This window comes from Psittacula echo (assembly GCF_963264785.1).
Source record: "Psittacula echo genome assembly, chromosome: 2".
Taxonomy (NCBI): Eukaryota; Metazoa; Chordata; class Aves; order Psittaciformes; family Psittacidae; genus Psittacula; species Psittacula echo.
The window spans coordinates 128,003,381-128,027,075 of record NC_137737.1 but is presented as its reverse complement, the minus strand read 5'-3'; the positions used below and the strand labels follow the sequence as shown (position 1 = coordinate 128,027,075).

The 23,695-nt window shown below is 39.8% G+C and overlaps 2 protein-coding genes across 4 annotated transcripts; one reads left to right on the top strand and one right to left on the bottom strand.

Annotated features, from left to right (window-relative positions):
- Positions 1–1,563: 1,563 nt before the first annotated feature.
- Positions 1,564–7,363, bottom strand: TMEM70 (transmembrane protein 70). The gene is made up of 3 exons (XM_080639387.1): positions 6,795–7,363; positions 5,970–6,081; positions 1,564–4,816 (listed from the first exon to the last, which is right to left on the bottom strand). The coding sequence occupies exons 1-3, from the start codon at positions 6,942–6,944 to the stop codon at positions 4,368–4,370; spliced, it is 711 nt and encodes a 236-aa protein (XP_080495513.1). The 5' UTR covers positions 6,945–7,363; the 3' UTR covers positions 1,564–4,367.
- A 94-nt stretch (positions 7,364–7,457) lies between these two features.
- Positions 7,458–20,598, top strand: ELOC (elongin C). 3 transcript variants are annotated; one of them, XM_080639388.1, is made up of 4 exons: positions 7,458–7,571; positions 16,165–16,223; positions 18,382–18,525; positions 20,166–20,598. In XM_080639388.1, the coding sequence occupies exons 2-4, from the start codon at positions 16,220–16,222 to the stop codon at positions 20,354–20,356; spliced, it is 339 nt and encodes a 112-aa protein (XP_080495514.1). In that variant the 5' UTR covers positions 7,458–7,571; positions 16,165–16,219; the 3' UTR covers positions 20,357–20,598. The 3 variants fall into 3 exon arrangements, with proteins under 3 accessions (XP_080495514.1, XP_080495515.1, XP_080495516.1); XM_080639389.1 differs by lacking the exon at positions 7,458–7,571 and adding an exon at positions 7,597–7,739; XM_080639390.1 differs by lacking the exon at positions 7,458–7,571 and adding an exon at positions 7,767–8,007.
- The last annotated feature ends 3,097 nt before the right edge of the window (positions 20,599–23,695 follow it).

Here is a 23,695-nt window from a genome sequence, read left to right as displayed (position 1 = left end):
TATAATATACATTATATAATATCCCATCACAGAAAAATAAATAACAGGATACCAGTACAGCAGAAGAAAGTACTCCATTTCAAAGTGTTAGTCAGACAGAATTAAAAATTGTGACCTAGGTCTTGGCATGTACCAAAACCTCTTGTTAATGGAAAACTCTTTTGAGATGTTAGACACATTTTTTCAATAACAAGGCAATAATAATTTAATTTTCCTTGCAGGACCATTTGCAACAGTTTTTGAAGTAGATCTTTGTGCAGCTGAAGGCAGACATGTTTATTACTTCTGATCCTGGGTTTAGGGTTGCTGCTGAAGACATTCCAATATAAAGGGGTTATAGGTAAGGCATAAGGCATGTATTCACAAAACAGAAACATGCACAGCAATCAACATGAAGAATAGAAAATTGTAGCAGTTCATGGATAAATCTCTCTTTCAAATCCTCTCATCCCATCTGACAATGTTTATAGTGGAAGTAGAAAGTTGTGCTAGAAAGCAGCAGAGGAGTCAGCTCCTCTACACACAGCTGATGAAGTGCTTGAGAGTGTCAGGGGAATCCAGCCCAAGAACAGTGCACCAGCACATAGCCGGTGGTGAGCTGGTAGCATTTGAGTAAGAAACCAAATAGCTGTGGAAAGAAAAAAGTGATGTGCATTATTTTGAATATATTTTTAAATGCTATTTGCACTCTGGCTTAGTGGTTTGATTTGAACGTATCACATTAAACCACTGGAGACTATTAAAGTGAAGCAAATATAAACCAGGTGGTATCCTGCGGAAACAATTACGTTGGAAATATTTCTGCCTGTTGCCAGTAGGCTTACAGCTTATTCTTTCCAAGACACAATTAGGATTAAAGCTTATAGTTATATCCTAAAGTACACATTAAACCATTAAAGCTGTCATAAAGAAGAGAAAGCAGAGGGGGAAGGGAGACGAAAGGGCTGTCTCCTACCTGAGGCTGTCAGAAAGTACACCACAGCAACTGTTCATCCTGGTATTCCAGAAATGGAGACAGCTGGACATGTTTTGCAGCTCTTGTTCTCTGTTCTTCCCTGCTTAAAATAGCTGCTTGCTGAGGTCTGTATAGCTGTGGGATAATCTTATTATAGTGGATCCAACCCCTAGCTACCACACTTGTCCCATTTCTCAGGGGGGCTGCCGCAGGTCATGTTGTACATGAGAGCATGAAGAAACCCATGGTATGACCACAGAACTCCAAAGCAACCAAATCGCAGCAGCTTACCAAGTTTCCACCTATTAAGTTATACTGAGCAACTGTAATAATTCATGTGTGCTCTTAATTTTTGCAGCACAAACAGAATTTCAGGAAGTTTCCATCACCTAAGTTAGGCCCTCACAGTACCATGTAAATATCTACAGATTTTCTTCATCTTTGCCAATGCACGATTTTGGTTTGTAATAAAGCAAGCTCCAGTGACATTAGTTACCTTTTAATTCTAGAGAGTGTGGTTAAGAGTGTGAAGTACCTCAGAGCTTTGAAGATTTCTCTTTGAAGTATCAAAAGGGGATAATTTTCTCATCAGAAATTTTTATGTTTGCAAGGAAAGGCTGAGGCTTGTGGGATAATTTAATCTGAACAATAACGTTAAAGAATGGCAAGCAGCATTGTACTTCCTAATTAAGAACAGATAGAGATTAATGAATAATATCGTGGACAAACTCAAAAAACTTGAGAAAAATGGAGAGAGACACTGGCAAGAAAACAGCACATACTCAAAGGCTGAAAATTAAAATTCACAAGTATCCTGCCTGTTTCCTTAAGAAAAAAATCATGTATAACCTTTTGTGGAAGCTTTTAAGGCTGGAAAGGGATAGGAAGCATATGTCTAGGAAAGAAGCTTGAGTCATTTTATACATTCCTGTCCTTCACAGCAGATTAAGTGGAACTGGTACCAGAGTAAGATGGTACTGGAAAGGCTGCAGGAGCTGGCAGCCTTCATAGTAGGTGTAGCCTTGCAAATAAGATAGCTTGTAAATCAGATATTTTAGAAGACTGGGCTTCTACATCAGTATTTCCTTCATAATCTCCAAGCATTGAGCATAATCTCTAGGTCTTATAAATTAATTGTTTCTTCCACGTTGTACACAAATTACCTACACCCAAAGAAAGAACAGCAGCTTCCAGGGATCACAGTGTTAGCAGGGAGTAATACTTCTGCAATTAGAAGTATTTTTCACCAAGGATATAAATCGGGAAAAAAAAAAAAGTTCACAAAATTAATAAGATTGCGAAGGATGTGGAAGTAACATAACCAAGCTTTGGGAATTACTTGATAGCAATGTATTTATTGAAACATTCACACTACAGTCACTTCTCTTGCAGAATTTGTTACTACCAAGAGAGCATGTTTTGGTTTATGCACATTTCCTGGCTTAGAAGGACACCAAGCACTGCAGTTTCCCACTTGGAAATACACTCCATGCACTATGAAATATCTGCATTAAGACAAACTGTTCAGAACCCAAAGTAAAACAGAAATGCATCTGGAAGTCTTTTTGAGTTACATTTCCATTCCTTTATTTTGTTTCTAACATGAAGAACAAACAACGGTTGTTCGAATACTACAGTTTTGGGTCCTTCTCCTGCAAACTCTTATGTCCTCTTCTTTCTGTACTTGGCATTTAAAGATGGAAGTTAACTTTATGTGCAAGCACAAAAAGAAGAGTAAACACATCAGACATGCAAAGATTATTTTTAATTAGGTGTAAACCATGATTTCAATAAGGACAAGTAGTACAACCAAGTGGTCAGAATTGGCCTCATGTCTTCAGTATGATTTACAGAATTTTTTGTTATATATTATTGTTACCTAAGGAGTGATACTGGCTTAATGGAGATAGAGCAGGCTTTTAAAATTATAGCTGTTCCAAACTGTCTCAAAAATATCTGGATGGGATGATTCGCTTTATAATTACTCAGCAAGTACACTGAGAGCAGCTTCAACAGTCAGGAAAATAACATCTTAAAACACTAATGGCTTAATGTGATATATAGTGTCATCCTATGATGGGGATCAGCAGTAATAGTCTTGGAAGACATTTAGACTTTTAAATACGTTTTTTCAGCTAGAACTTAGGAAACATCTGGAAGGGTAGCAATAATTATTTTCTTTTTATTTGCAGTATCAGGATGATTTTATTAGTAGCAAGATTTAGTTATTACATAGGGCACTTCTAATACAAAAGGATTAATTTGAATTTTGCTGCCTTTTTTTTTTAGTTCAGTCATTTTTAAGCCTCAAAATATTATGTCGTTCATTATTTGAAAAAAGGTACCTGTCAGTTTATGTGACAAACTTCTCCTTGGACTAAAAATATTTAAATCCAATTTCTGCGTACTCAGACTGCAGAACTAACCAGTCTAGTCACATAAAAAAGACCTAATCCTCTTTTCACTTGAGCTAAAGGTGGCTTTCTTCGCAGTGCTTAAAATCAAGAGGTATGCTTTTAACAGCACAAGTCATAAACAGCACTCTACAGGAGATTCCCTTCTGCTTCCCCACCTTACATGTTCACAGAATCCATTTTAACAAACAGCTTCTAGTATTTTCTTAAATTCAGTTCAGATACAGCACCTGTTTACGATGGCATATGCACAGAGCAAATCTTATGCCAAGGCGCTTTCCCCCCCAGCAAGAGAAAGGCTTCCAGCTCTCGACCTCTGGGGTCAGGGCTGCTCAGAATGGGGCTCTAGATCAAGAAACCATTGAGAAGCTGTGAGTAGCTAGAGATTATGACAAAGCAGCCATTCTCCCTGTCTTCTCCAAAGGCCTGCAGGCCCGTAGACAGAGGCTGTAGCAGGAACCAGCAACAATATCTGTCTGCTTTCTGAAGACTCCTCCTGGCTACCCATGCTCTCACAAAGCAAAGTGAAATTCATTTCCACTCCCTTTGTACCACCAGCAGCATTGACAAAAAAGCCTGATCTTTTTGGATTAAGGATAATTAATCTTTAAAGCTTAACTATGCACTTGACAGGTAACGAGCACTGCTGATTCTTCTTAAAGAAACTGTTCTCTTTGCAATGGAGATGGTGAGACTGCTGCACAGCCCATGTGTTTTACACTTCTCCTGGATAGTTAACATTAAAAGCACAAGACGGATCTAAGCTTTTTTTTTGTTTGTTTGTTTGGTTTTACTATGTTTTGTGTCATTAACTCTGAAGAAACCCTCACATCATTTTTAAGTTCAAAAAAATATTTTGAGTTTTTTTATACATTCCAAAAATGCATTGGGGAAACTCTAGCTATCTGACAATTAAGAAAGTGTAAGAAAATTTTACATTCTTTCCCATTTATAGCGTGGCACCGTGAACAATGATAGTGACATTCATTATCTTCGAATTATTTCTTTTCACTGGCTTCATTTTCTTCCTCTAAGTTAAAATAAAAGGATTTGTCATAGCCCATGAGATGGTTAAAATCCTGAGGATCTGTGAAAAGTGTAGGATTAACAAGCATTGACTTGGTTTTAGCATAAAATGTTGTAAACATCTTGGTGATGTCTGGAATCTTTACATCTTTCTGATGGAAAACAGTTGCTTTTTCTGCCAAGATTGCATTGTATGTAATGGCTGTGTATGTGTCCATTTCATCTTTATAATAGAGTCGAATCACGTAGCCTTTTGTAAGGACATGCAACGTAACTGGAGTTACAAATGTAAAAAACCCAACCACCCCATAAAAAGCAGCTTGTATAAACAGACTTTCAAATCCAATACCAGTTTTGAACATGAGGTAGGGCATCATGAATAGGTTGAATATGCTGGTGGAGTAAGAGAAAAACTTCACACCTACATAGAACAAAACAAAAAGAAAACAAAAGTTAATACTTATGTGTATATTTACGTTATGTGTATATTATATGTTTTCTCTATAATTACATAAGTTCTGCTATTGGGTATTGATTGCATTACTTGAACCACTGCAGTTACTGAAAATCCAGGTCCCTTTTTCTTAAGCTCAAAAAGGAACCATTGGAAGTTCAATCTTGTCTTCTTGCCACTGTTCTGGTTCATTTATATGTTCATGCTGGGTTTATCAAAGCTGGTAACTGGCTCTATTTCTATGATGAACTCAGCTACTAGCACATATTATGCACACCTATTCAGGTTTTACTTCACAGACAGGAAACTGATTTCAAAAGAAACTTGATCCAATCATGGACAGACACAATGGTAAACATCACAAACATGACTGGGAATTTCTCTCCTCATCAGTAACCAATGTTGACACTTAGTGTGCATTATAAAGAAGCTTGCCTGGTCTCCTACCATGCGCAACTTGGAAACCCTATGTTAGTCAATATTAACAAGTACTCCACAGTCATCTTGCATGCAGCCTAAATGGCAGTAACCAGTATTGTGGATAACCCATGGTCCTTAAGCCCCCATGAGAACCAGTAGTCTAAAACACTCTGGTTATTAAGTGTGTTAAAGCATACTTCCTCCTTACTTAAGATACATTTCAAAAATGCATATCAGAAAACATCCAGCAGGTGACTTTTCAGTAGGACTTTGTAACATTAACTGGTCAAAGAACGATCAACAAAGTCTCGTCACAGGTAGTGCATTTCATCACAGTATCTGTCTACTTCAGAAACACTTCAGTAACGTTTGAAAACATACAGAATGCAAACAGCAGTTACAGCTAGTCTTTGTTTGCTACTGGGCTGGGTAACACACTCCAAAAGCTGCAAGGGAAACAGAAAGAAGCTGCAAAGTTACAGAGGTGCACAGTACCTACAGAACTCCCTGCACACCCAAGTGTAGAAGCAGAAACCACGCACCATCACCACAATTTTTTCTGTACAGAGGATCCAGGTTTTAACAGGGTTGGAAAAGAGAACACTCACTTTTACAATGTTTGATTTTAAAGTTATCAAACACTGTTAAATAATTAAATAAAAAAAAAAAAAGGCAATACAAATAATTTCAAGTCACATACCTAACACTGCCTTTGCCAAATTTCCTTTATAAACTAATCTTCCGTGTTCTGGGTGATCATGAGGGGTGGATGTGCTGAGGCTGCGAACAGCCAATCCTTGAAGAGATGTAACCTAAAAGATGAACGCAGTATATGGCCAAACAACATCAGCACCAATCTAGACTTTATAGAATTACAGAATAGTTAGGGTTGGAAATGACCTTAAGATCATCTAGTTCCAACCCCCCTGCCATGGCCAAGGACACCTCACACTAAACCATGCCACCCAAGGCCTCATCCAACCTGGCCTTGAACACCGTCAGGGATGGAGCATTCACAACCTCCCTGGGCAACCCATTCCAGTACCTCACCACCCTCTCAGTAAAGAATTTCTTCCTTATAATACATATATAAGCATATATACATATACAGCACACTAGGTTTCTCCTAGCCTTGAACCTACTCCAAGCATCTTAAATTAGAAATTAAAGTTATGTTATACTACAAATCACACCACAAAGTCGAACTAATATATTTCTTGACTGTTTTCGTAATTCTCCATGTAGATATCCCAAGAAAGCATTTAATACTTGCAAGCCCACTGACGAACACTCAGCTTGCCATTATTTCACATATGGCTCTGCACCCGGACACTAGCAGGGCCCACGCCTGCCAGGCCTCCGTCTGATCTCAAATAGCCCTGAGGGGGACCTAAGTTCCTCATTTAGATCCCCATTTTCCGAACTGAAAAAGCCGCGAACCCAGGACTGCCGCCCTGCCCCCGGCCAGCTCCTCCCGGGGAGGGCAGCGCGGCCCCGTCCCCGTCCCCCCCTTCTTCTACACAACCTGCTGGGTCCCCGGGGCGGTGGGCTGGGCCGCCCGGCGGCGGAGGGCGGCGGAGAGCCCGTGATGAGCAGCGCCCCTCAGCCAGGCGGCGGCGGCAGCGGAGGCCGGGGCGGCGGCACGCCGACAGCCCGCAGCCCGCAGCAGCAGCATCGTATCGGACCGCGTCCCGCTGCGGCCGGGTAGAGAGCAGCGCGCCGACGGGTGCACCAGCGGCAGCCGCTCACCGCCCCGCAAGCCCGCGCTTTGGTTCCGCCGGCAGGAGCGGTCCGGCCGACTCCACCGCGCCCTCGCGAGGCTGCCGGCGGCCGCCTCCACCTGGCGGTACAGCACGGCGGCCAAGAGGGTGGGCTGTGACTGTTAGACGGCACCCAAGGGTGCCACTGGCACTGCATGCGTGGGAACAGCCGAGCGGGGCGAGCTGAGAGCGTACGCCCTCGGGCTAGGACCCACGTCCGGTGAGTCACAGACTGTGCCCGCCTTCGGAGACCACGGCTGCCGCCAGCCCCAAAACAGCCTGGGCAGCACGGCCTCAGCATCTCTCCCTTCCACTTCTAACATGGCGAACAGGAACCTATTTCCCCCGGAACTACGCGCCCCAGCATGCACCGTTCCCGCCGTACGGCATGCCGGGAGCCGGGTGCAGCACGCCTTCCAAGGGCAGGGCGCCGGGGGGGCTCGAGCCGGAAGTGACCTGCGACCTGGCCGGAAGTTCTTGTGAGGCAACTGGCCCGATACGGCGGGGCCCTGCGAGCGGGGCGGAGGGAGCGGTGCTGACGGGTGAGTGGCTGCGGCGGTTCCGCCGCTGTTTGGGGGCCGAGGCGGGCGGGGAGCCCCGGGGCCTGCCCCTCGTAGGGCAGCGGGCCTTGCCCACTGCGCCGCTATCGCTCTGCTGCTAGAGGTGCACGGAAGCCGGGCCGCGGAACGGGAGGCTTGGAGCGGCCGGGGGTGCGTGGAGGGGCGCGGTGCCAGGCTGGGGGTCCCCGCCGGGGCGGTCATGAAGGGCGCGTTTCTCTGCGGGAGCGAAGCGGCCTCCTTGAAATCCAGGCGCCGCCGGGATAGGGGCTTTCCGGAACCACGTTTTAATTAAGTATCGCTCTTAAACTTTTTCCGCCACAAATGACGCCCACCCTCTTCCCACGCCAGGCCCCAGAGAGTGGGAAAAAGCTAAGGCCAAAAGCATTTAGGATGCACCCGCAGGGGTTGTTATACCAAGGTGAGAAGTGCCGGTTAAAGTGCTTTAGCTGTAATGGTCGACGAATATAAGCAAAGCAAGGTTGACAGAAGAGTGATACACTTACATATAGTAAGAAAAATAAGGTTCTTAGTACCATGTGTTCCTCAGAGAAAGATTCTGCTTTAATATAAAGGAACCTAAGCATTGGAAAGTTGTTGATGGCTTCAGACATTCGGATGAAAAGGTGATGGTGGTATTAGTGGTTAACTTTGTTGTCCAGTTTAATCTCAGTTTGTGCGCAGAAACTTAAAGATGTGTATTTAATACTGTAGCTTATGAGCTAAGCTTAGTAGGGAAGTTTAGATAGTCACAGGCCACTTGTTTACTTGGGCTTGCTGAAGATCACTTGCAAAAGTTCACTTTGGAAGAAAGCCAGAAGAACATAGATAGGCAGGTGAGGGACCTTTGAGATAAGATGTATGTTTGTATACACATTTCTGAATAATCCCTGATGTGCTCCAATTTCCTGGTTTTGCTATCCATATATATATAGTGGCCAAAAAACTATTGTTGGGAGAGAAATAACGTTTATTAAGTCAAGAGTGAACTTACAAGGGGAATAAGTGTTAATTAGGGTTTTTTTATGGTACATTGGCTATCATCTTTGCACACATAGTGCACACCATACACCTTGAGGTCAGCCTTTTAATGTACTTAAGTTTTGTCAGTAATGGGCATTTCCTATTAACATTGGGAGCTTTGAGATATTCTTTAGAAACTTTCAGCACTTCAGCATTTATTTTTTTTTTCTTGTGTCAAAGTAATTTGAGATTTCTGGGGGTTTTTTATACTACAGTAGGGGATTAACAAATTTGGGTGGTTTCATATAGTCTTAATGTGAAGACTTAATATTGGTACCATGAGGAGATCCAGTGGATTTTCTGAGTATCTTCCTCTATCTCCTAACCTCATATTTCTTTTTCCAGTATGTTTGTGTTCATGCTTCCCGAACCCTTACACTTTGGGGAGAAATTAATACCTTTTAAAAGTGTACTTAGCTTCAGATGTTTGAATGTGTTTTTGCAATTCTCAGTGTATATTACAAGAAACCCCCAAGTTTTGTCATAGAATTGTGAGTTTTGTCAGATGGAAATAAAGTAATTCTGATGTATTTTGACAAGTTCTCTTGCACCTAGAAAGGTTCAGAACTTAAATTATCTTCAACTTGGTGTGGCTTGCATAACAGTAGTCTTTGATGAATGCCTATGACATTTTGCAATCTGCTAGCAGCTGTTTTTATCCCTAATGGCCAGAGCTGTACAGTACAGGGCTTTTATTGTATGTTGGGAGGAAAACAGTAACACCCCCCTGCCTTTTCTTTTTCCCTTAAAACTTTATTGGGAGTACTGAAAAGGAAAGTTTCCATGGGCAGAAGAAGAACATCTTACGTGAGATCTTTCATACTCCCTATGTGGTATCCTACCTCACCTCCTGTTTATCTTAACTAGCATTCACCCACAGTATACTATCTGGTCACACTTCACTGTGCTCCTGAATGTTTGAATTTTAGTGCCCGTGAGCATGGAGCAGTGAATCAGCTGATGTATAAATCACACCGTACAGGTTTTCTTTCATGTGTTTTCCAAGTATGCTACAATCCTCATTTACATTAAGGTTTCTTTATGTGTGGTGAACAATGAGTACTGAACTGGAGAGCAGTATTTTTAAACAAGTTAGTGTACAGGATCAAGAATAGGACTAGAATTTAGGCTTGAAGAGTAGGAGGCTTCTCTTTTAACACACAACAGTGTTTGTTTGCTGATGAACTCTTACAGATATACAAATGACACCCAGAAAATGTCACATTTTGCTTCTAAACTGATCAAGGAATTGTGAAGACATTTATATTATTTGCCCATATTTTCCAAAAATTAATAGATAAAAAATGTCACCAGCTGAAGCAGACAGAGGCTGTGTGTGCACTGCGCAGCTAATGAATTGGAAGCCATTTGCCTTTCTTTCAACCAGAATCTGAGTTTTTCAGAGTTTTCTGTGGGATCAAAGAATTTGAGTGCTTGAAATGTTTGCATAGATTTAATTTGCTTGTGCTAAGCAGAATGAAGCAGTGGCATTCAGGAATCTGTGCAGTGCTTGCATGTGTTCAGTTAAGTTGGTGTATGCCCTTCATAGCATAAGTATATGTCTATTCCAGTCTCATTGACATACATACAGGACGTACAAGGAAATTATAATTCTGGGAAGCTTTGGGGATGAGTACACAGCTTTGAGAGTGAGGTGGGAAGGTCATGCACATGCTTTGGCTTTTGTCTTGCATTCAGTGCTCAAGAGAAGTAGAAAAGAGATCAAACGAAACTCACCATACCCTAGTATTTCTTCTTAGAGTTGTAAAGGAGGAGAATAAGATGTTGAAGTAGGCTAACAAGAACACATGCCTTGTGTGGGTTAATTACCATGTTTTATGATACTTTGTTAAATTCTACCTCATAGGTGTAAATATTCTAGCAACTTGTGAAAATTTTCAATTCTTTAATACCTAATGAGAACTTTGTTTTCTACAGCAAGAGCTTCCTATTTAGACTGGTTGGAAAGTTTCTGTGCCAGATGCACTGGTTCTAGTTGTCTCTTAATCTCCCTCACTTATTAAAAAATGGCATATCTTTTTTATGTAATCTTCCTCTTAACAATTGCAGGTTTTGCTCACTTTTTTTTTTTTTTTTTTTTAAGGAAGCAAGGCAGAAGAGCAGTAGTACCTAATATACGTGCATTTTTGATACTAAAGACAGGGAGTTGAGCTACGTAATTGCTAATGCCACATAAGCTTCTTGAAGAGGAAATGGAATTATGAATGTGCTTCAACAATAATCAGTGGTTCTTTGCAGGAGTCTGAAATAGGCAGATCAGCAATACATAGTAAAAAAAGGCAAATGCTTGAGTGTTCAGAAAACTTGGATTGTTCTCTTCCCTTTTGGTGTAGTCTTGGTGAAGGCAGATGAGCAGCTGCGGAATGTGGAAAAGTAATTAAAATACAGGTCTCTTTCTTTATGTTGTCTTGGAAGAAAAGTCACTTCTATTGTTTTCATTATGCAGAAGGAAATAGTGACATCCTTTTCAATAAATAGTGCATTGGAAAATACACTGTAAGAAAAGAATTTCTGGTAAGAGAGTATACTAGGTCACTTGACTTTTCTGTTTCTAACCTACTATTTAGCACTTAAGGACATGCAATTGTCAATTAAAAATATATTTTTTTTCTGCAGCAAATTTCTCTCCACACTATTTTTACTATACCCACAAGCAATAACTTGGGTGTGACTGGGAATTCTACCTCCTATTAGATAGCAAAGCAAGATTCTATCCAAGAAATAAATAAATCTTGAAATTCTTTAAGGGTGGTGAAGCACTGGAATGGGTTGCCCGAGGAAGCTGTGAATGCTCCATCATTGGCAGTGTTCAAGGCCAGGTTGGATGAGGCCTTGGGTGGCATGGTTTAGTGTGAGGTGTCCCTGCCCATGGCAGGGGAGTTGGAACTAAATGATCTTAAGGTCCTTTCCAACCCTAACTATTCTATGATTTTCTGTGCCAGTGTTTTGGTGTATTACTTCTGCTATCCCACTTATTTTTCTGTAAACTTTGGAACCAATAAGATAGTTGACTAAAAATAAGCTGTGGCTTGCGCAAGATCATGTTAATACTGTCTCAGACGACTTGAATGTAGCTTTAGAGAAGAAGATGCTTTTCATAAAACAATAATTTTGAACTGCAGTATCTTCTAAAGCATCATGACACACTGAACACTTCTTGATCCATGTCCTGGGTTCAGCAGCAGCAGTCAGTTTTTCTTTTTCTTAGTAGCTGGTGCAGCGCTGTGGTTTTGACTTTCGGCCTGGGAATAATACTGATAAAGCTGATGTTTTCAGTTGCTGGTCAGAATGTTTACCCTGACCAAGGACTTTGTGAGTCTCATGCTCTGCCAGGGAGGAGGAGAAGCCAGGATGAAGCAGAGACAGGACACCTGACCCAAACTAGCCAAAGAGGTATTCCATACCATAGCACGTCATGCCCAGGATGTAGAACGGAGAGGTCCCTGGAAGGGCTGGATCACGGCGGGGTGGGAGTGAGGTACTGGTCGGTGAGCGGTTGTATTCTCTTCCTTGTTATTTCCTTTATCATTATTATTATTGGTGGTAGCAGTAGTGATTTGTGTTATACCTTAGTTATTAAACTCTTCTTATCTCAACCCATGGGAGTTACATTCTTTCGATTCTCCTCCCCGTCCCTCCAGGAGCAGAGGGAAGAAAGGTGGGGGGGAAGTAGACTGCGTGGTTCTGATTTACAGCCTGGGCTTAAACCACGACAATCCAGAAGAAGAACCAGTAGATGCTAACAGGTTATTATTGGCTTGGAGTTACTGGTTTGGATTTTTTTATTGGTTTGGGGTTATTTTTTAGGTTTTTCATGTTTCCCAGGTTTTTTGGTTTTCTTTCCTTCTCTTTTGTTGCATTGACTCTATGATACCAGAATAGAAACTGAGTGAAACCAAAGTGTATCCCTTGCTTACATGTCAAATGCATCATATAATGGAATGTATTATGCCTTGTTCTTAAATGCAGGTAGGCTTTCTGCATCTCTTACTTTTGGCAATAGAATATTTGTTTTGTTCTGTATTTGGAACCAAACTTGGATTCTGGAATAGCAGTGTGAATTTTATTCTTTTTTTTTTAGTGTATGTTCTTTTGTTGGACTTAAACTGAGGAAAAACATTAGAATACTTTTCCCTCTTTGTTTATCCTTTTAATAAATTCTTATGTGTATCTTCATTGTAGTTTTATTTTGCTAAACTGAGTAAAGCGAGACTAACAGGCTCTTTGGTCATTTCTGTAGTTCTTGTAATTAGAATTTGGTTTTCTTGAAAACAGGAATTCGGAATTGTGTGTTGTATTCCAGACAAGTTGTTGCTCACTTGCAACAATGTTCATATTTCCCCATCTTTATTGCAAAGAAATCCTTGATATGCATTTGCCTCCTTCTCCTTTCCCCCACCCCAATTACAGTGCTGCATCAGCTTATAATTGACCACTGAATGACTATGCTCCCAATTAACAAGCCCTCACTACATGAAAGAAACTTGTATCAGTCCTTATGTGCAGGAATCTTGCATTTAATATGATATATTTTCATGTCGCTCCTAGTTTGTAATTTTCAAGACTGGTGACTTATTTGTTCTGCAGTGCTTTCCAGTTCTGTATTGTCTAAATCTGCCTACTCTTTTTCTGGCAGCATGGTTTAAAACAAACAAAAAAAACAAAGAGTTTTTTGAGGAATTAGTAGCTCTTTTCTGGCCCAGTTGTTCCATGTTTGCAACATCATACTATATTTTGGTAGTAAGATTCTATCTCATTTTAAGATTACCTTCTCATCTGTTTATGATTTACGGATTCCAGATTGCATCTTGATTGGGTTTTCTTTTTTCAAGGAAATGATTGATTCATTTTTTAGGTATTGGTTTAGTCCAGCATATCCTAAATCTGCAACACTTACTGCACTTCTATCCCATCTTCCTTTTTAACACAGTTGAATTCAGACCACTGAGCCTGGTAATTTTTTTTTTCTCAAGTGTTAACTGCTGGGTTTTGGTTTGGTTTGGTTCCCCCCCCCCCCCCATCATATAATAGCACATTTCATTTGATTTTATAAAAATGCTCTTTTTATATTTATAATTTAATAATTGCAGCTTTTGGGGACAACTCTAATGTTCTGGTGTAGACATTTTTTTTCAGTTCCCCAGTTTTAATGTATTAGAATTCTCAAGTTATGCTTTTATCTTGCAAGGTGTTAATATATTTGCATTCCCACTAACTAGCCTGTATTTATTCTGATATTTAGTGGCATTATTCTTGTGGGAAACCAAGGCACATGTTATCATCACCAGTACCTCCAAATGGTATCACTTCTTCTGTGGTTTTGTTTTTGTTGGTTTTTTTGTTTGTTTGGGGTTTTCAGTTTGTTTGTTTGTTTGTTTTATTGTTGCTATTATTTTCACTACTCTTTTGGAATGTAGGGAAGGATTCTGTGGCTTGAAAGGGAGGTAGCAAAGTGATCCTCTCCTGCAAAGCAGAAGTAGTAATGTCAGGTATCCCTTCAGTTCTTGAGCAACAGATACTCTCCAATAAGATGATTGATATCTATTTACAAAAACTGTTGAAATAGGGTAAAAGATCCCATCAGCTTTGTGCTGCATCTGTTCCAGCACCTAGATGTAATTTCCTTGGATGAGTTCCTGGAATTACTGAAAATGGCAAAGGCACTTAACACTTGATATTAAGGTGTCTCAATGACAGTGGATGCAAGTTAACTCTCAAAGGTCATTCTTGAAATGTGTCCTGAATTGTATATTCAGGAACTTTTCATCTGCAAGAGTATAGGTGAAGATGTGCCTGATAGCAGCGGGGAAGGAAAATAGTTTAAGCTATTTCTGTGAAATAAGGATAATTTTCAAAGACCATGATGTAAGTGGAGGATGATTTCTGCTGAGTTCTCCAGAGACAACTAAAAACAGTTGGTTATGCATGTGTAGTTTGATTATGTGTACATAGTAAGTCACCCTCTGAAAGCTTGAGGAAACATTCAGACTATTGCATATTTGTAGAAATGTAGTTTATAGTTTTAGAAATATAGAAATAATTTGAGAAAAAGGAGATGGAACAAATTGGCGTGAAAGTGATGGTGAGAAGTGAAGCTATCGGCAGTAGCAAAGAGCTGCATCTTCTGAAGAGATGCAGAGATCTCTGTAATGCTCCCTCCAAATCTTGCAGCTTCCTCCTCAACTTGCTTTCATATTTTGCTAAGCTTTTACCAGAAACATTGGAGGGAAGAGATGTGAGTAGTGGTCCATATTCTGGTTTTAACACCTGGAGTCCTTTTCTAGTGGGTAGTCACAGTTCATGCCTCTGCTGTCACTTGTTGCTTTTCAAAGCAAGAACATGGTTTGTCAGAATTCCTACCAGCCTTTTTGCTGCTGCCAGCTCTGGGTATCAGCTGTGAAACCACCCAGAATCACTGGTGCTGTTTTCCTGAATGTGTGGGCACAGAACAGTGGTAATGTACTACTGAACAGTAGTATTGATTTGTACTGGGTTAATGTTTGGAGAGTAGCTGTTGATGTGAAAGGAATTTTAGGACAGCAGGTGGGTGATTGGAATTTCTCTTCCAAAGTTTTCTTTTCCACAGCAGAGATGCAGTTCAAAGTAAAGAAATAAATGTTGTAACTGAGCATACCAGATTTGTTCTGTAAACAAGTGCTTCTATTTCTCTAACTCTTTGGATTCATTTAACTGGCAAAATTTGTAGCAAGCTGGATGTCAATATTTATAACCTATAGAAGCCCCTGGTTAACTTACCGTGTAAATACCTACGTTAAATGTCTGAAGTAGACTATCTAGGTGACATTGGTGGCTGTATCAGGAACTGTCAATCTCCTGGAAAGGATAAGTTGGAGGCCAGGTATTTAGTGCACACTGATTAGAGTCATTGCTCACCCTTCTCTTCTCCGCTCTAAACAACCGCAGTTCTCTCAGTCTCTCCTTGTATGACAGGTGTTCCCACCCCTTGGTCATCTTTGTGGCTTTTTGCAGGATTCAGTTCAGCCTGGCATGTGCTGGGGAGCCCAGAGCTGAGCCCAGCACTCTAGATGTGTCCCACCAGTACTGAGTAGAGGGGCAGGATCACCATCCTCAACCCACTGGCAACACTCCTCCTGATACAGCCCAGGCAGCTGTTGGCCACCTCTGCTGCAAAGGCACATTCCTGGTTCATGTTCAACTTGGTGCCTACCAACAGCCCCAGGTCTCTTTCTGCAAAGCTGCTTTGCCCCCAGACAGTACTGCCTGGGGTAATTCTTCCTAAGGTACAGGCATTTGCATTTCCCTTCGATGAACTCCATACTTTTCCTCTTGGGCCCTTTCTCCAGCTTCTGGATTATGGTAGGGATCTCTCGACAGGAAAAATAAGTTTCAGAGCATAATGTTTTCAAAACATAATGTTCATCAACATAGCATGCTGTATATCATGAGATTCCTTTCTGCAGAGTGTTTATGGTAGCATTCAGGCTAATAACTAAAGATGACTTATGAAATTGTATTACTGACTGAAGATGTTGCCACTTGTGGTTTTTTTCAGACGCTCCTATTGCAAAAGCTGCAGTTGAAAAGAAAAAAAAATTAAGAAGAAGAGAATGGGTAAGTTCATCATTTCGAAGGTTGGGTAGAGGAGGTGGATTGTAAGACTTTAAATATTGATCTTGTCACTGGTTTTCTTGTAGCCTCAAGGGTTAATGGAACTCCCTACAGATGTTTTTAGGAAGATTTTCTCAAGTGACTGTTCATTTGCCGAAAGACCTGTTCAGAATGCATCTACCTAACAATAGATTTCACTTGTTTAATATGCATAGTGCTGAAAATTTACATGCTAAAACAGGATGCCTTTAGGCTTTTGTAGCACTAAGCTTTTACGTAGTAGACAAAAAAATTTCACTGTGTGCTGTTTTACATTTTTTTGTTTGTTAATTAATGTCAGCCTGTTGAATTCTGGCAAAGAGATCATAATAAGGACTGATTTCTGATAAGTTACATTTGTGTGTGATCTGACTAAATCTCCAAAACTGTTGTCTGCCTCTACAAATGACTACTTAATGAAACATGATTGGAAAGATTATAGTTTTATCTATACTTTTCCTGAATGTACTTCAGCATGTTTGGCACTGGCAATACTGTATTAAAACTGCAATAACTACACGGTAATTCAGTTTTCACTTCAAATTCACAAAGCAGCTTTATTGATTGGGGGAATTCTGTATTTGCTGTAACACTAGATATAACGTGAGGTACTTTGACATAATTAATTCCTATTCCTTGTTTTGTCAGAAGGAAAAACAACACTAACAATCAAATGTCAAGGCTGTAGTCTATATCTGTTTCACCTCCCGTACTTCTGAATGCAGTCATGAAATACTAGCAGTATATCACTTTTCTAGAAGGGTACAGATCTTTTCTGTTATACTTTCCCAAGCTGGAAGAACTTCTAGGACTTTCAATTTTAACTTTTTGTCAAGATAATACTGTTTTGAAAATCAAATTTTGTGCAGTGTCAAGTTCAAGTGCTTTTAATGGTATTCTAGCAATACTTGCTATATTAGTCCCTTAGAAAACACAGTGTTTGAAAGAAGGCATTAACTTTCCAGTCTGAATTTGACAGAATTGTATATTTAGGTGGGGTGGGGTTTACATGCATTTTTTCAAAAATATTTTAACATTACTGCAGTCTTTATTCCTGAAGAGTTTACAGGAATATGCAAAGGCCAGATACAGAGTCAAGTCTCCTTAGTGTGATGGTGTCCTGTAGTGCTGAGCACTCTACAGGCACAAAGCTGTCAGTGGTTCCTGCCTGCTGCCTAAATAGACAAGGCAGGTGCAAGATGGAGGAACTGTTCATCCTGCACAAAGCGAACAGTGCAGTGGTGGCAACAGACATGTTGGTTTTTCAACTTTTAAAGAGAGTACTGTTAGGAGAGAATAAATAAAGGAGCAAAAAAGGGAAGGGGGATAAGGGCTTCTAGAGAAACAGAGGGTAGGTATGTAGTAAGACAGAAGGGAGAAGAGAAATTGAAAAAGCGGTCAAAACTGCTGTGGGGAGAGTTTCCAAATTCCCTGCTTTTGTACTTTCCCTGTTTCTAGCAAAGGTCACGACACGGATGTGCACTAACACTGCATAGTGCTTGGTTTGGCTGGGCGGTGGGGGAGGCTGAATCTTTATATCATTTCTTCAGTACAGGAATACTCACTGCTTTTACTCTTACCTGTACTTCAAAACCACTTTTTTTTTTTTTTTTTTTTTTTTTTTTGTGGGGCGTGTGTGTGTGTTTGTTTGTGGGTTTTTTGTTTGTTTGTGGGATTTTTATTTGTTTGGTTTGGTTTTTGTGTATTCAGGTAACTTTTAGTAAGTAAAGCCATATTTATCATACATTTTACTAAGTATGATAGATACGGCAGTAGCCTCATGGAGCGAAGCAGTAGTATGTTCAATTCACCTGATAATGTCTAAAGGAAAATTTCATCCATACCTAGGTTTTGGAAATCATGTCAGAATTTGGTGATGGAGAAATGAGAGAGAAGAGATGTTAATAAAAAAAAAGTTCCTACTTTTGCATAAATTCTTTCTTCAAAACAGATAGCTGAGTGATTCAGAGAAGCCATTTTCAAATAGGCAAAATGCTTCTGTCTTATTTCTGATTATATTGGGTTCTTTGGTTTGTAAATATAGAGAAGACTGCAGCTTGCATACTTAGTGATGTGAATCGCTCAGTGTGTTCTGAAACTGTTACTCTGTTTTCCGTTATAGATGGAGAAGAGAAAACATATGGTGGGTGTGAGGGCCCAGATGCTATGTATGTGAAGTTAATATCCTCCGATGGCCATGAGTTCATTGTAAAAAGAGAGCATGCATTAACATCAGGAACAATAAAAGCTATGTTGAGTGGACCAGGTAGGTACAAAAGATATTGTACCTTCATGTTCTTTGTTCTCACTTTTGGACAGGTTTGAATTTGTATCACACAGTGTGTGAAAGTTGGAATAAGTGGTAACTTTTCCAGATCCTGCCTAGTTCCTGTTTCCAGTGGAACATTGCACCTGTGGGGGGGTTTCATACTAGCAGCCATGTAATTAGACTCTGTCTGCTTTTGGAGAGTTAGAGACCTTACAGTATCATTACTACTAGTTTCCCATGGTGTGAGAACTTGAGGGCATTACATGAAATGTGTAGCTGTCAAGTTCAAAGTAAACAGGAGTTGGTAGCTATTCTTTGCCACCTCCATGGTGGAGCCTTTAGTATTCTTTGCTGGGTCTGGCTGGTATAGAGTTAATTTTATTCATAGCAGGTCATATGATCCTGTGGTTTAGATTTGTGACCAAAACAATGCTGATAACACACCAAAGTTTTTAGCTATTGAAGGGTTTGCACAGTGTCAAAGCCTTCTCTGTTTCTCAGTTCTCCATGAATAGGTGGGGGTATTGTGCAAGGGGTTGGAAGGGAACACCACCAGTTAGGTGACTCAAACTAACAAAAGGGATATTGCATGCCATACAATCTCATGAAGTAAACAGGGAGAGGAGCAGGTTAAGGAGGTTAGCTATTTAGCCATCTTTTGCTTGGGAACTGACTGGGCATCAGTCTGCCCATGGGAGGTAGTGATTGATCACCTTTGCATGAATTGTTTTTTTTCTTTTCTTCCACTTGTCTTTTGCTTATTAAACAGTTCTTTCTCTTGACCCATGACTTTTCTTCCTTTTGCTCTTCCTTTCCTCTTCGCTTGTCTACTGCAGGGGGAAGTGAGCAAGTGGTTGTGTGGTCCTTAGCCACTTGCTGGGGTTTAGGCCACAATATGGTCATGAGATCCTATGGCAAAGAGTTCCTGTTTTTAATGTCAAAGGCTAGCTTAAGAGGAGGGGAGATGAATTTGCAGCAGGGAAGGACCTCATGTTACTGCATATATGACTGCCTCTGGTTTAAGTGTCTGAAGTAATCTGTGAAGACCAAAAGGGTGGAGGAGAAAAGAGGGAGAAGTTGACACGGGTGCTTTCTCTCTTCTGTACTGTCATCCCCTACCTGTCCCTCCTGCTGCCTGCTTTCACAGCTTATCAAGTTAATGTGTCTTTGAGGTTTCAACCCTCTGTTAAATCTGCCTGAAACTGGAAAATTCAAAGTTACTGGGATCATAAAAGGGACTACTGATAAGTATGCATATGCAGATACAGAACATATAGACTTCTTTCTTGGCTAAGACAGCTAGAAATTTCGATTGTAATACTGTTATTGTGACCTTTGGAACTGAACGAGAGCCACCTACCAAGCAAGCATTAGAATTAAACCTAAATTTCTGGTGTAGTTGTTCAGAATATTGTTAATAGACTGCTGCCAAAATAAACATTTTGTAATGCAGGGGATCTTAATATTCTTGAGGGTTGTAAATGCGGTACATCCTGCTTTATGCTGAATACCTAGGAATATGGGACTAACACAAGTCTACTTAGAATGTGTTGTATTTGTGTGGTAAAGCATTTCATCTTGCCGTGAATTGAGAGTCTGACTTTTGGTTTGGTGTTTTGTTTTGGTTTTTTCTACAGGACAGTTTGCAGAAAATGAAACAAATGAGGTGAATTTTAGAGAGATCCCATCCCATGTCCTATCCAAAGTATGCATGTATTTCACCTACAAGGTCCGCTATACTAACAGCTCTACGGAGATTCCTGAATTCCCAATTGCACCTGAAATTGCACTGGAACTTCTGATGGCTGCAAACTTCTTAGATTGTTAAATAAAATAAATTATAATAAAAAAATGTAAAACTTTTTTCAGTATTTAATACATGTAGTTCAGTTAGTAACTTTTTCAGATAGCATGTTGCGTGTGTGCTGTTGAGAACTGTAAAGTTCACTGCAGAGGCAGTTGCCTTCAGTCCTTTCGCATATAGCAATCATTCAGTTGAAATTTGTTTTGCTGCTTACACAAATAAGGAACTTTTCACGAACTGAGACAAATAAACAAATATGCCAATTAGTAGATGGCTATGCCTTATCCTTTAGGTGTGGTAGAACTTTCTTTTAATAAATGACCATAGAAAATATTGGAGTTTAGTCAAATGCTCTTTAAAAGGTAATTATAGTTAAATATGAGTAGCTGCTTAGGGTTTCTAACTTTCTGTTATTGTTAAGGTTTCTAAACATCTGAACTTAATCTCCTTTGTAAGATAGCTTTAGCATAGTTATACTAATTAGATTAGCAGTGCCCTCTGAGGTTTGTATACTGACAGTGATACTCCATTTAGGTTGAAAGTGGAGTGTGTAGGAGAATGCTTAGGGCTTTTAATTTAAATCATAGTATAGTAATGTCTAAAGGTGTACTTGATACATTTTCCTTTTATAACTTTAATTTTCCCCATTAGTATTTACAAATATTCAAGTCACTTGTCTGTACAGTAAGACTGTGATCATACTGACAGTGGCTTTTAAGGGGAAAAATAACTTAGAATCTGTGTATATTATCTTCTGTATAACCTATAAGGCTATTACTAATGAACTGTCACTTGAACTGAGAAGGATTTTATATGGTTTCAGTTATGGTTTATTTCCATTGTTGTGATTGGTTATGTAAAGTCTGTATTTAATCTTTAGAGTAGTAGTCATTTAAATTTTGTAACAGCAACTGAAAAGATAGTTATCCTATCTTTTACCTCTTCCTCGATCTCTCTCTTGTATCCACAGAAAAAGACCCTGAAATGTTGAGGTCTTTTATAGTTGAAGGGAAAGGGCATTAAGCAGATGTTTAAGGAGCTGTTTTATAAATTTCATAGGTATTTCCAATGTTTTTACAAATATTTTAGGGGAAAAAGGATTGGCAAGCCACTGACATAATACTAGAGTGGAACACATCACCTCTTGGTAGTTCCTGCTGATAGTTGCCTAGACTATCAGCTCTTTGTTCAAAACAAATTTCCATAAAGAAACAAAAAAAAAAAACAAAAACAAAAACTTGAGACAAGAAGTTGCTTTTTTGTTCAGCTGCAGCCTGAAGAACCCTTCTGCCAAAATCATCTGTAAATGAGAATAAATCTAATGCATCATAAAAATTATGCCAGAACGACATAGTTAAGCATTTCCATCAGCTGCCACTGCTTCAGCTTTGTTTTGATCAAGAAGTGGTTGTGGTCTTTCATGGAAAAATCCCACTAACAGATGGTGGGACCTCTATTGATGTTATTAACTCATGGTGAATTTAGAAGGCTGAAACTCTCCTCTAAACCCATTTGCCAATGTAAATACAGCTGTGAAGAGATTTTTCTGGACAAAACCCAGTAACTTACATAGACTATGCAGTCTGCCTGTGGAGGAGTTCAGTTGTGACAAACGAAATTTTACCCTGGGCTCGAACAATGCTTGGATAGACAAGCTGACATCTGTCAATGTGTTGATAGATTAGCTGACATTCACATCACATACTTGGCACAATTTATTGTGTTAAATGTGGGGATGTTTATGACTACATTGGGTTTTGCACAATAAAGCTGAAGTGCGTTGCAAGGCAATAGTCTGAAATCCTATGTTTAAGCACTCTGGTCAGTGTTCTTAGTAACTCATTTTCAAGAGCACTAAAAAGATAAACACAAACCAGAGATACCCTGTTGTGCTGCTTTTGTTAGAGCCACTAGGAATACCCTAAATGGTCAAAGAGTACTGACGTGGATATTTTAGTCCCAACTACATTTCAGTCTGAGCAAGTTGTAAGTTCTTTGGCCATTTTTAATAGTTTGGATGTTAATGACTTGAAGTTTAAAACTATTTAGTTTAAAATTGAAGTAAAAAGGATGTCTTTTTATAAAAAGTTGGGGTTTCCTTTTTTTTTTTTTCCCCTCTTTAAGTGTTCCAAAACTATCTCCTGTTAAAATACATTGCATTTTATGATTCCGTACTTCAGCAGCAAGGTAAAGTAGCTGGTTTAGTTCTGAATAATAACTTCATTGTTTTTCCTTCAGCTTAATGTATAATACAGTAGCTTTGAACACTCAGGAAATGCAGTAGTGTCCTAGAGCCACACTATTTGCAAAACCACCGGATGTTAAAACTAATCAGATTTCTAAGGGGGAGGGGGGCAGAGGGAATTAGTGCAATTTCTGCAATAGCGACATGGGTGTGCTATTATCAGGCCATTGGAAACTTACCACGCTTAACCCCTGAGTTTGAAATAAATTTCAATATTGAAAATTTTTAAACCTGTGTTTCTGTTGATTTATGGCTTTTCAGAGCATATTCACATGGAGAATCATGGTTTTCATGGCTATGTGGTGAGCAAATTGCTAATATGTGTTTGGATACTAGGTTGTGAAACTGCATGTGTAAAATTAAAAGTTTGAGGTGTCCATAGTTCTGAAGAGTTTCATAGATGTGAAGTGTTCTGCTATCTTTGTGCTCCTCAGAATTACAAGTATGCACAGTTCTCAGAAACTACCAAGTACTAAAAGAGGATGGTATTCCTGAACAACCTTGAAGAGGGCATTTTGAAGACTTCGGGTGTCCCATAATACTCCTTTTTATTTACTAAGCAAGTCCTGTATCTGATAGTTCAAATTTTAAACTGAACCACTGATTTAGCCATAGAAACTTCCAGATTCTTCAGTAACTGCAAGCAATGACAAAAGTCCTGCTGGATCAGGGTTTTTCATCATTTGACTATGTCTAAGCTGCTGAAGAAGTCTCCGATGGGTCTCAAGCATGAAGTAGTCTGTGCATCTGGAAGGATTAGAACTCCGTTCCACAAGAGATGGAATTTCTTTTTGGTTTTGAGGCTGAAGAAAGGAGGATTCACCATCCAGATTCACTGTGCCATTACATTCAACAGCTGTGTTGAACACGACGTCTGAAAGGCATTTCTTAACAGTAGTAAGTGTGGAAAATCGGTTGCTTCTATTTGCGTTTTATCGCTATGCATCGTATTTCACAGGCGCAAGTTGCAGCAGTGGCTATCGAGGTTTTTTTCACCATTTCTTGTTTTCACTCTTCCCATTGAAAGGGACTTCCCAACACCTGCCTGAAACACCTGCCTTGGTTTATGTCATAGATAAAGTGGACAAGGAAATTAATGGGGCAGGAAAAGTAACTTT

Coding starts and splice junctions, on each gene's coding strand:
- TMEM70 (XM_080639387.1), bottom strand. CDS start 6,944: ATGCTGCTGCTGCGGGCTGCGGGCTGTCGGCGTGCCGCCGCCCCGGCC. Junction 6,082..6,794: donor CCGCCCCGGGGACCCAGCAG/GTTGTGTAGAAG, acceptor TTCATCTTTTAG/GTTACATCTCTTCAAGGATT. Junction 4,817..5,969: donor TTTGGCAAAGGCAGTGTTAG/GTATGTGACTTG, acceptor TGTTCTATGTAG/GTGTGAAGTTTTTCTCTTAC.
- ELOC (XM_080639388.1), top strand. Junction 18,526..20,165: donor AGCTATGTTGAGTGGACCAG/GTAGGTACAAAA, acceptor TTTTTTCTACAG/GACAGTTTGCAGAAAATGAA.